This window comes from Callionymus lyra, chromosome 8 (assembly GCF_982586985.1).
Source record: "Callionymus lyra chromosome 8, fCalLyr1.hap1.1, whole genome shotgun sequence".
Classification (NCBI taxonomy): domain Eukaryota; kingdom Metazoa; phylum Chordata; class Actinopteri; order Syngnathiformes; family Callionymidae; genus Callionymus; species Callionymus lyra.
The window spans coordinates 919,255-931,710 of record NC_141825.1 but is presented as its reverse complement, the minus strand read 5'-3'; the positions used below and the strand labels follow the sequence as shown (position 1 = coordinate 931,710).

At 37.7% G+C, this 12,456-nt stretch overlaps 1 protein-coding gene across 2 annotated transcripts; it reads left to right on the top strand.

Moving 5' to 3' along the window:
- Positions 1–3,906: 3,906 nt before the first annotated feature.
- Positions 3,907–11,292, top strand: hyal6 (hyaluronoglucosaminidase 6). 2 transcript variants are annotated; one of them, XM_087797034.1, is made up of 4 exons: positions 3,907–4,039; positions 8,168–9,121; positions 9,195–9,284; positions 9,412–11,292. In XM_087797034.1, exons 2-4 carry the CDS (start codon positions 8,195–8,197, stop codon positions 9,898–9,900), a joined length of 1,506 nt encoding a protein of 501 aa, XP_087653160.1. In that variant the 5' UTR covers positions 3,907–4,039; positions 8,168–8,194; the 3' UTR covers positions 9,901–11,292. The 2 variants fall into 2 exon arrangements, with proteins under 2 accessions (XP_087653160.1, XP_087653159.1); XM_087797033.1 differs by having other exon boundaries at positions 3,913–4,084.
- The last annotated feature ends 1,164 nt before the right edge of the window (positions 11,293–12,456 follow it).

The window sequence follows — 12,456 nt, the reverse complement described above, 5'->3', positions numbered from 1 at the left end:
TATCAACTATTATTATTATTATGTTATTCTTTTCCTTTCGGCTGGCCCTTCAGGGGTCAGATCCCCCTCTCTCACACCAACCCACTTCATGTCCTCTTTCACTACATCCATAAACCTTCTCTTTGGTCTTCCTCTAGACCTCCTGTCTGGCAGTTCCAAAACCCCGGCATCCTTCTACCAATATACCCACTATTTCTTTTTAAAAATAAAGGCAAAAAGACCAAAAGAAAAAAACGCGAGTAAAGGTATATGACGTCACAATGTTTTGACTTTGTGAAGAAAGGTCAATTTTTGATGTCCCACTTTCTGGTAAAGACTGTTACTAAATATGGACACAAGAGGGAGCCACGTGGTAGATGATGGCTGTGGAAGAGCACTGACGCTACCATTTAAACAATACTGCATATGAAGTGGATCATAACAGACTTAGCCACTAGAATTTGAATAGTTGTCAATGCATCTATTGTAAGTTTATAAGGCAACATCGTGCTATTAGATTTAACTCTTAATTTGGGGGCAGGAGTGGAGTGAAATGACGATGTAATCTATCTTTGTAAGGTAAGGCAAGGTAAAATGTTATTGATCGTTTTTTCCAATAGCCACAGCAAATACAGCAATTGTTCATAAAAAAAATAAATCAAAATAAAATAAGAACAAGAACAAAGAGAAATAAAGAGAAAGAACAAGACTAACATAGAACAGAACATTCAGATACTTTCACTCCACTCCTGCCCCCGAACTCAGAATTGTACAATTTAATAGCCCAAGGAATGAATGAGTCCTTGAGTCTATTAGTGTTGCATCTGGGAATGAGCATTCATGCTACATCTGCTTCTCTGCTCACTGATGACAGTGTTCAGAGGATGACTGTCATCATCCATGATGGACAGTAGTTTGTCCAGTGATCTCCTCTCAGCAACTGTCACCAGTGAGTCCACTTTCAAGCCAACCACAGAGCCAGCAGACTATAATTAACTACAATTACAACCTAAAATACAAAAAATATATTATTCATGATACCAAAGTAAATTGAATTCTAAAATATATGCACAACCTCAGGTTGATGGGACAGAACTGGAGCGAGTCAATGAACATGTGAATAGTGTTAGAAGATTTCTTTGTGGTATTTCCTTTGATCCATGTTCTTTATATTTAGATTTTGTCATCCCCTGCATGGCAATAATGTGCATTTCTTTGGACAAACTTGTTCACAGTCTCATTTACTTTTGGTGGACTTATTCAATCGTTGTTGACTGATCTCTTAAAGGGAAACTAATGAAAACCCAACTCTCCTGACTTACAGAACACATTTCAAATGTTGAAGTATTCCCTACAAGATGAAGTAAGTCCCTCATCAACAAAACCTAAACAATAAACAATAAACAATTTCAATAAATAAAGTTCTACCTATCACGAAAATGTTTTGGAATAATTACTTTATTACTTTCAAGTTCTCCCTTTTCTGAAATCTCGGCAAATGGAAGATTATGAGAGTAGAGTCTATTATGACATAATAATGTACTTCAATCCTCCTGTTGTGTTATCAGTTTTATCTTGAACTTTAAGGTATATACTTTATTGAATATTGTTTTGATTGTTTAAGCGCTTTGTGACCCTGGTCTGGAAAAACGCTATACAAATAAAAATTACTTACTTACTTACTTACTTACTCCAATTCTAATGTGAAGTTAGTTTTGTTTTGTCTCAGTGGAGAAGCTTGATCTAATTACGGCTGACTGTGGAAGAATGGCATCATGGGAGTTGTCATATTTGTCCGTCTGACAGGTTTCCTCTCTAGACCTTCATCATTGTAAATGCCTCACAATTATCTAAGTGCAGTTGTACACAAGCAAAAACAAAAAGCACCAGCACAAACACATTTTTGTTCAGTCTGCACATGTCTGTTTAGCCTAAACAGCTTTGGTACCTTTGTGACATCATCTTACGCTATTGTTCAGAAGAACCAGGCATTTCTTATACTTGTATATATTTACTAGATCCAGATTTGATAAGATGAGGGAACGCGAAGCACTTTTTTTTCAAGCGACCCCGATCAATCTTTTTTATGATCCTGTTCATAATTTTTACGGATAGAATTATAAACACAGCCAGACCTTTACAGGTTCAGGTTTGTTGGTTTTGGGAGCAGGTCACTGATGGAAGTTGAAGCTGAAAGTAAAATGATTGATCAAGACATTTTTTTGAATGAAATAAGGGCAAATACTGTAAATGAGAATGAGAGGCTCAGAAGAAAACTTTGTTCACACATGTGGACAAATGTTTTAAGAAGATTGATTATACAATGGGTGGGTTGGTGGATGGATGGATGGATGGATGGATACTTGATTGATCCCTGTAGGAGAAATTATTTTTCACAGCAGCAATAATAAATCCCTCCAAACAAACAAACAAACAATGTCAAGCATGAGGGAGGTACCTGTTGTAGCATCTTATGGCAGAAGGAACGAAGGACGTCTTACAACGTCCTGTTCTGCAGTGCATGGAGAGGAGCCTGTTGCTGCAGTTACTCTTCTGAGCTGCCAAAGTGTCATGCAGAGGGTGTTACTCAGGATGCCCTGCATAAGAGCCTTCATCCTTTTTTCCAGCACTGCTCCTACTAGTCAAAGCTGCATTTTTATTAATGCAAACCCATTGCTCCAACAAACCACAAGTTGGGTTGGCAACCAAAAAGAAAACAAACAAAAACATTTTATATAAATGTGAGCAAGGCGGAACAAGGACAAAAAGCAATTTTATCTGATTTTAAGGTCACATGGGTTTTAAGAAATTGTTCATGTAAGCTCCTTTTGGATAAATATGTTGACTGGACCTTTATGGGAACCAGATGTTCCCATAAACTTATTTGCCCAGCAAGTCTGATGTTTCTCCAGCTGAACGCAAGTGTGATACCTCTTCAACATCTCTACAGGCCAAACCACATTTTGTTAGAGGTCCAGCTACAGCCTTATTACCGTAAATGATTTCTTCAAATTTGTGAGTTTTTACTCTGTTCTTGTTTTGAACAGGCCAAGTTTTCTTTAAACGCTGGACATTTTACATCAATTACTTTCTCTAAAATGGCACCTCCCTAAATTGACCTAAGATTACTGGTGAAGCGTCAGAAGGCCCTGTCCAAAATGGCTTTTAACAAATCAATATGCATTGTTACAAAACTATTTATTGACTCGATACTAGAGACAACGGGAGCATGCTTTAAACAAGTAACTCCTGGTCAAGTTTTTGTCAGGTTGTTCATGAAAAGTTAATTTTATTTAAGTTCTTATCTCAACTAGTCACATCTGCATATCAACTTCCTCATCAACTGTGTGAAGATTTTTTTCTTTGATAAGACTAAATGAGTGGATGTCTAAATTTGAAGTGGCTCAACAAAGTGTAAAGAAGAAGAGTTCAAGTTCAAGTTATTTTATTGTCAAATATGCATGTATTAATTGTGGTCCTCTCTGACCCACGATGCAAAACATTAAACACATTAAACACTTAAAACAATTAAAGACTTAACAATTAAAGACTTAAATAGACATTAATTAAGACATTCAAGAAAATAAACAAAAATAAATAACAAACAAAATGAAAGAAATAATCAACAAACTTGAATAATCAACTAATAAACAGAATATAAACAAAAAAAAAACAAAGAACAAAGTTAATGCACAGGTAGTGCAAGAGGAGGTGAGATTGATGGTAGGACAGGGAGGGAGTTGAGTTTGTGAGTTTGTTGTAGACTGTTGTCATTTTAATTTTCCAGATTGTTACCTATTTAAGTCTTGGTTTGCTGGGCAGACGCACGATGACACCAGCGCTATTATGCAACAAAGTCATGTTCACATGTTGAAAGGTTTTGCCAAATAGCTTCTGCTTTTCTTGTACTGTCACATACGAACTGTTCTGCTCTCAGAATGGTTCGTCCGGCTAATGGGAGCTTTATGTGGCCCAGCTGAGGAGGAGCTAGTCCAACAATAGGGATTCATCTGAGAGCCGGGCCACAGAGACACCTGCTCATCAAACAGACGGATCCAAGGTATCAGCGACGTCGGATTTCTGAAAATAGAACTACAGATGGGAGGTACATCATCACTTTTTTAACAATTTTCGGGTTAAATTCTTAGTCAAATAACAACAATACTTTAGTGTTTTATGTGTGGCAGTGAATTTATTCAGCGTCAGTGCTATAAGTTCAGGTTTAATTCCAGCGGGATTGATTTAAGACATAGTCTATTTGATGTCTCTGGATTGACTGTAGATGTGTGAATGTGCGTCATGCGGCAGTTGTTTCCGATAGTTAAACTTTATCTGGGACAGGCACCGGCATCCCTACTTAAGAACTAAGCAGAAGAAAATTAACAATTTCATAGTTTTGCTTAAAAAAGTTTTCATCTCATTATATGCAACATTTGCTATAGTACTTCCCCCATAGATATTCTTTATGTCATAGCACACCATTTATATTCATCATTATTCAACTACCTACCAACACAGCCAGAGAAAAATATTGGATTAGAGTAATCTACATCAACATTGATCTTTACCAAACCTGACCATTGTTGGATTGCTGTAACAAAGTCTTATTTCTGTTTCCACATTCCAGAACATAATCATGCAACATTTAATTTAGGATTACTTTAAAATCAAAATCATTCTACCCAGTAATAACTGGTTCAAGTCCCTTCAAGTTTTTGATTATGAGCTATGCTGTAATGTAAAAGATACTTTCATCAAAACAAATAAATACAGAAGGTAAAGATGAGACGGAAACCACAACAGAAAGTTAGCAGGGAGAGAGAAATCTACCAGATAGATAGATGTGTTTTTGTCTTTGATGCATTTGTGTGCTACATGGAACACACTTTGCTTCACTTTGAATAAGAATACAAAATGAAGTTAATTTATTGACTGGGAATGTGTGTCAGTTCATAACAGTGATGTTGTTATTTACATTCAAATTACTTAATTATAACACCCAGAGTCACTCAGACTTTGTTTTCAGCAGGTTTGTATAGCTTGGAAGGACATTTGACTTTATTTAGAATTATTTTCTGTGCACCAAGCTGTTTGTGTCTTTCTCACATTAAAAAAAACACAGACACACTTTCATTTGAAAGTAAATGCTTGCTCATAATCTGATGTATGCTCATGGCGGGAATTGAATAACTAGTCTGACTCAGACTTTCTGTGGTTTTAACTCCCAAACCAAACCCAAACCATTTAGGCACAACACATGCTCCTACACTGCCTTGATTACGTGTGGTGTTTGGGCATAATGACCGTCACAATGCTTGTTCTTTGTTACCAGTAAATCATTAACCTGCTCTTACTTAATGTTTTGCAAAAAAGACCAAAATGAGCTTGTAATGAACTAAACAATTCGTTTTTGAAGTATATCCATTGTTGATACATCTTCACAAATCTGTAAATGCTTGAGGTTATCAAATCTGTACCAGGCAAGACTGGAAATGGAAATTAAGACTTGAGTGTTCCTGGTCCTCAAAAAAAAAGAAACATTAAATACCCCATATTTAGCCATATTTTTAAATTGACAACATTTCAATAATAACAATATGCATGATCCCCATGGAATTGAATGAATCTGACCTCGGTAAAATCATTCAGAGATTTCCAGATGTTTCTTATCACATTTTTGCTGATGACATCCAGCTCTACTGCTCTTTTGATCCAACTGAGCCCCAAAGGCTGAACAGCTTAGTCAATTGTTTGCTAGAAATCAATGATTTTCTGGAACTCCTGTGTTGTTCTCAGTATTATCTTGATCTTTAAAGTATATACTTTTTTGAGTATTGTTTTGATTGGTATAGCGCTTTGTGACCCTGGTCTGGAAAAGCGCTATATAAATAAATATTACTTACTTACTTACATGTTTTAAGTGAGAGTACTTAATACAAAAATACAGTTTGATTTGTACTGTCAAGTTTTATATTCATATTGACAAGTACAATGTTCAATATGTTCTGCATTAGTATTTTTAATTAGCTTGAAGAACCCTGGTTCTGATTGATTGTCATTAGCCGATTAGCATTAATAATCAACTAACAAGTTACTGTTTAAGGTTTAACATGGAGCTGGAAAATCAATTGATTTCAGTTGCATTTTATAAACTTGTTCTATATAATGGAAACAACCTTTTCCATGTCATCACAACACAAGTAATACTGGACCAACACACACATTATTTCCCATCTGGATTCGGTTCAGCACATTTCCACTGATTCTTCATTTTTGCCTGAGATAACCAGATCTCCTCTGCTGGTTTGGAGTCAAGCTTGTGTTTGGGGGGTCTTTTTTGTGGCCTGAGTTTGAATTCTTTCCAGAGACTTTAGGGCATTACGTGGTTTTGGTGGGAAGCCTGAGTGGCTACACCACACTTTGTTTCTCTTGGACCAACATTATCAAAGGAACATGAGGAGAACTTCTTTAAAGCCAAGTCTTTGTTGGACAAACTGGAGATGTGAACTTTTCCAATGATTTACGTCTCTAAAACATTAGGAAGAAAAGATCAAGGACACATTTATGACTGTATAACACTGTCTTGATCCGTCTCACTCGACTACATTGCAGACGATTTATAAAGTTCTCAGGCCATTAAAAACCATGAAACGCTTCATGCCAGCAAACTCTTAGATGAATGCAAACGATCGCATGAGTCCTTTGGTGGTTTCTTCATTCTCTTCTAGGATTACGATCCTGCAAAATGAATGACAGATTTTCCATGGTGTTCTTGAAGGCAACCTCAATAGCCTTGTTTCCCAAGAGGTGGGTTACAATGGAGGAAAAAAATGAAATATGATTCACTTGCAGATGAAAGGGGGCGCCAGTAGCAATTAGATGGTGTTGTTGGGGTCTTGACATAAAGAGGAAAAAGATAATCCAATTCATAAACAAGATTCATGCTATTTAATATTCATTTGATTGTTGCTTTCCTTATAGGAAGATCATCGAAACAACTTCACCTCCACAACATTTTCAGCCTTGTACTGCTTGATTTTGGATTAAATTTACCAAAAGCTTTTTAATAACAAACAGTAAGACTAATAAGTTTCTCTTTCCGCAGCATTGACTGTATCTATTCAGTGACAAGGTTGAAATCACAATACAATTCTTCAATTTGATTTGTTCTCCTGAGTAATATTTCGATTACATTTGTTTAAAAAAACGTTGTCTAATACAACCATGCTCAATTCCCATGTCTGCACTTCATGAAGTTGTGTAGTTTGTGAGTACAACAGTCCTTGCACTTAAATCCCAGTGAATGGAATGACAATAGAAATCCTCAAATGCAGTTGATGAATCCTTGAACAGGATGCTGACACCTCTTAGCATCATAGCTGTTAATTTCAGAAAAAAGTCGCATAAAAACGATTTTTATCTGCCATAAATAAAAGTGAAATTACAAAGTTATCATACTGACCTAAAAAATGGTTTAAGACAGCATAGATCACTTTTTTAATATAAGGAATAACATTTTTACTCCAGGGAAGATTAGTTGGCTCTTGCACTCATATACTGTATACTGGCGAGTGTATACAGCGTGAGTGTTGGGCTTGAATTTTCTTCAGTGACAAGTATTAGGTGCATGGTAAGACCCACACAAAAGGCTTTCACGGTATATAGGTGCCACAGAATGGCTCCCTTATGTTTTTATATTTCTAATTGTGTATGCTATCTTATTTCATTCTTTTATTTTGTACTGCCATCAAAAAATAATATCCTATGTTGTGTTGAAACACTGGCAACAAAAGTTTCTGATACCAAATAATCTTAGGATAATGCAAATAGTGAATTTGATTTTACAATCAGGTGAAATTAAATCTTTATGATGACAAAATGAGATCTTGAATAAAAAAGAAATACAATAATTGATCATTGATTTTTTTCCTCTATCTGCTTATTGGTTGTATTTGCTCAGAGTCTTCGCTTCATGGCTGCGTGTTGGGAATTGAACTAACATCATGTCCATTATTATACCGCAAAATATGTGAACAAGACAGCTTTGTGCTTTGGAATTTGGAGCAATCACTCAAGGGATGATCACTTGTGTACTCTCTACAGAATTGTTTTGTTTTCTCTGTTCACTGAACTGCGTAATGTGTCCATTTTCTCACCACTCATGTATTTCTCTGCTGTGCTTTTGTAGGACTGCTAATTGCTCCATGAAGACCACATGACCATGGCATTGACAGGGGTCTGCCTCCTTGTGGCGTCCTTGTGGGTTAACATTGGTGAGAGTTACCTGATGAAGCCAGCCCGTGCACCTCTGATCCCTCATCGTCCTTTTGTGGTCGTCTGGAACGCTCCTACTGAGTCCTGCCGCCTTCGATTCAAGGTGGATCTGGATTTGAGCGTTTTTGACATTGTGGCAAACCAGAATGAAACCCTTAGTGGACCAAGTGTTACAATATTCTATCATAGTCATCTAGGTTATTACCCATATTTCTCCAACTCGGAAGTCCCTATCAACGGTGGGCTTCCACAGAACCAGAGCATTTCCAAACACCTGAGCAAGGCGAGAGCTGACATTGACAAACTGATCCCGCACAAGGACTTTAGGGGCTTGGGTGTCATTGACTGGGAAAACTGGCGACCTCAATGGGTGAGAAATTGGGGCACAAAGGACATTTACCGTAACAAATCCAAAGAACAGATACGGAAACTTCACCCAAACTGGCCGGAAAGCAAGGTGGAACAGGAAGCCAAAGAAATCTTTGAGAAAGCTGGTCAGGCTTTCATGAACCTCACCCTGGCTCTGGCTGAAAGTCGCAGACCTGCTGGATTGTGGGGTTTTTATCTTTTCCCAGAATGCTATAACTATGGCTACAAGAAGCACCCGCACAGGTACACTGGTGAATGCCCAAATGTCGAACCTGTACGCAATGACCACTTGATGTGGCTGTGGAAGGAGAGCACAGCTTTATATCCATCGATCTACTTAGACTATGAGCTCAAATCTTCACCAAATACAGTCAAGTTTGTCCACTATCGAGTTAAGGAAGCAATGAGAATTGCCTCTATCGCTCGCTCCGACTCCACCCTGCCTGTGTTTGTCTACTCAAGGCCTTTCTACGCCTACACCTTTATGGTCCTGTCAGAGGTAGAAGCAAAACACACCCATGAAAAAAGATTCAGGCCGGATTCTAACCTAATCTAACAAAACTTTTTTGCAGAGTGACCTAATTCATACAATTGGTGAAAGTGCAGCCTTAGGTGCATCTGGTGTTGTCCTATGGGGTTCTTCAGAGTACGCTCGAACACAGGTAACACACATTAGTTCCAACTGTTGTATGAATATATTCCAAATGTCTATAAAGATGTTTACATTGTCTCTTAAAGGTTAAAATGTATTTTTTTAAATGTATGTTTTCTCCATGTTTTCTTGATCAGAGAAACTGCTTAACAGTGAAGAAGTACATTGATGGTCCCTTGGGTCATTATGTGGTCAACGTTACATCTGCAGCTAAGCTGTGCAGTAAAGCTCTCTGCAAGAAGAACGGGCGATGCATTCGTAAGAGCCTGGACTCTGGAGCTTACCTTCACCTAAACCCCCGCTACTTCAGCATCCACCGAAACCTGACACCCATTGGCCCTCGTTTTGCCGTGAGTGGAAACCTGAACAACAACGACATACTGGAAATGAAGCAAAAGTTCACCTGCCAATGCTATCAGGGCTGGACGGGTGTTTACTGTGAAATGCCTCAGGCTTCGCTTGCTAGTGCTCCACATCAACCCATTGAGCCGGTCATTGCTGTTGTCCAACCAAGAGAGTGTGGCCTGCTGCGTTATGTCCTCCTGCTTTTCTGCAACCATTTCTCCTGCCTGTGTATCATACTGTTCTTGGTAATGTGTCTCATCATCAAATGTCTCATATTGTAAATGTCAACTGGCTTAAATGCTCCAAAACAATATAGGTAGACATGGAAACAAATAAAAAAAAAAATAGAAAAACACTAAGACAAACAACCTGAAAAACAACTTCCAACTCTCAAGAAGTGTTTGCCTATGTCAAGATCTTTCTAAAAATATCAAATGTCCTATCCACTTTCTCACTGCTGCGAATCAGAATCAGAAAACGTATTGCCAGTTTTGTCAACACAACACATTCCTGTGTTGATAATATAGAATATAAAATGGAATAAAAAGTGATTAATAAATATAATACAATACATTAAAATAAAATAAGATAAATGGCCATACAATTGCATATAAACAAACAATTACAAAAAAATAAAATATGTTATATTTCACTAAACAATATTTATGATCCGCACAGCAGACAGATAGAAAGAGTTTTTGAACCGTGATGTATTGATCTCAGGAGCGATAGGGACAGGGGGTGTCCCGGGTGAGAGGGGTCACCTATGATCCTGCCTGCACCCCTCGATGTCCTGGTGACGTACAGTTCCTGCAGAGATGAGGCCAACCAATCACCTTCTCAGCCAGAACGGATAATCTGCTGCAGTCTGTTCTTGTCTAGCTATTGCAGCAGAGTACCACACGGTTCAGCAATGATACTATATTTTATTGCTGCAGTTACTTGAAAGTTTATGTATTTAAGTGCCTGGATTAAATTCTTTGATTTAAAATTCATTTTTTTGTTGGCACTTATGTGAGCAGCAGTAGTTCTAATGAGCGAGGAGGTATTGTCTGTACCCTTATTGCAACCAATTAGTTCAATACTTTATCATTATTTACTTAGTATAACTTGAAACAAAAATCATACCCATCCTTAAGTCTAATAAGGATATTGGCAGCTAAATTGTAACCCGTGAATGAGCCTTGAGAAAAAGGGTCTCAATTTTGTATAGCTCTGAAAACAAGGCTTTATGGAAGGGAGGGAGGTTGTCACCTTGACCAAGAGTCAACACAAGGGACACCACAAACACATTTGTTTTCGAGCCTACAGGTCACCTTGACCCTGCCTTGACAAGGCTTAAAAAAAGAAGATGCAGGAAACAGTTATCCAACGCGAGACAATCGGACAGTGTAGAGTCTTGGGAAGTTTCATTTCAACACAAGAGGCTTTTTCAGTTCCAAAGGAGCTGGTCTGAGGAGCCCGTATATCTTGAAATAATGAGAACCCACAGGATATACAGGAGACAATTATCTAGGCAACTCATGTGACAGGGGTGATTGTTCAATATAATAAATGATTGCAAGAGTACATAAGTCATGTTTGGTGTGAATCGGCTAACTTGAACTTTGACAGAGGGCCATGTCATCACCAATGTCATCTCCTGCCCTTTGATCAGGTATAACACATTTAGACTGGTTTTTACCTCAAGGCTGACTTTCCTGGGCATCATGCCATGTTCATTAAACCTCAACTCAACATTTTGCATGTTTAGAAGTCCATTTGAATTATTCAGTGAATTGTCCATTTTAATAAATGTCTCAAATTTAATTTATCTCATCATACTAATCTCATCAAATGCAGTTCTTGAGAAGGTCACTGAAGCCTTTTTCGTTGTGGAATTTAGTCCACTCTGACTGATATTTCATATTTGCTACTAAAACACCAAGAAACCATGCCTAGAACTCACACAACATGGTTCAAGTGGATGTACTCTTCGTTTAACATGACTAAATTGACAACCGGATACTTGAAGATGGTTCATAAAACTTTTTTTTTAAGCCAATGAATGAAAAAACTTCATAATTAGTTGCAGTGACTAAGCTTGGGTTTCAGTTTGGGTCTTGAAAATGAAATGTCAGAGGATCACCAAAGTCATCAGGATTTCACCTCTCAGGACCACTAATCTGATTTCACACCCTTCACTATGAAGCGTGACTAGTGCCGAGCTTAGCGAAGCAAGCTGACTTGGTCCAATATGTCAGACAGGGTCTGTTGAAATGATGGCGTTATAATGAATGACTGGCTTAGAGGTAGACACCGCTCTCTAAGCCGACTTGTTTTTCAAAGAACTTGGCTTTAAGTCATTGCAAAATAAATGACTCCTGTAAGAAGGGGTCTTCCACATTTTGCTTATAAAAACACGTCTGCATCCTCCGTCCATTCTGTAGAATAAACCTTTTTAATTGGTGTTAAAAAAACAGACGCCGTATTCCTGTCATTTCACGTAGCACAAATTTCACCGAGATCCTGTAATGACAGTAATCAGCTTCAGTGTAGTGTCAGCATGGATTCCTCTGAGAGAGTAACAAAAATCAGTCTTTCCCAAAAAACATAATTTGTGACTCATTTATTACATTAACTGGATAGAAAAAAACTTCCAGCTGCATGGAAAACCAACAAATGATGTATTAAAAGAGCAAACACGTGGTGTTTAGACCTAATTTACTGTATTGAGTGAGGGGAGTAAATTATTCATTCAACAATCGATTATTCCAGGTAGTCAAACTAAAGCAAGAAAAATCGACTTTTTAGACTTGTAGCCTTTACCCTTTGTCGTGTCTTATCTACTAAGCCTA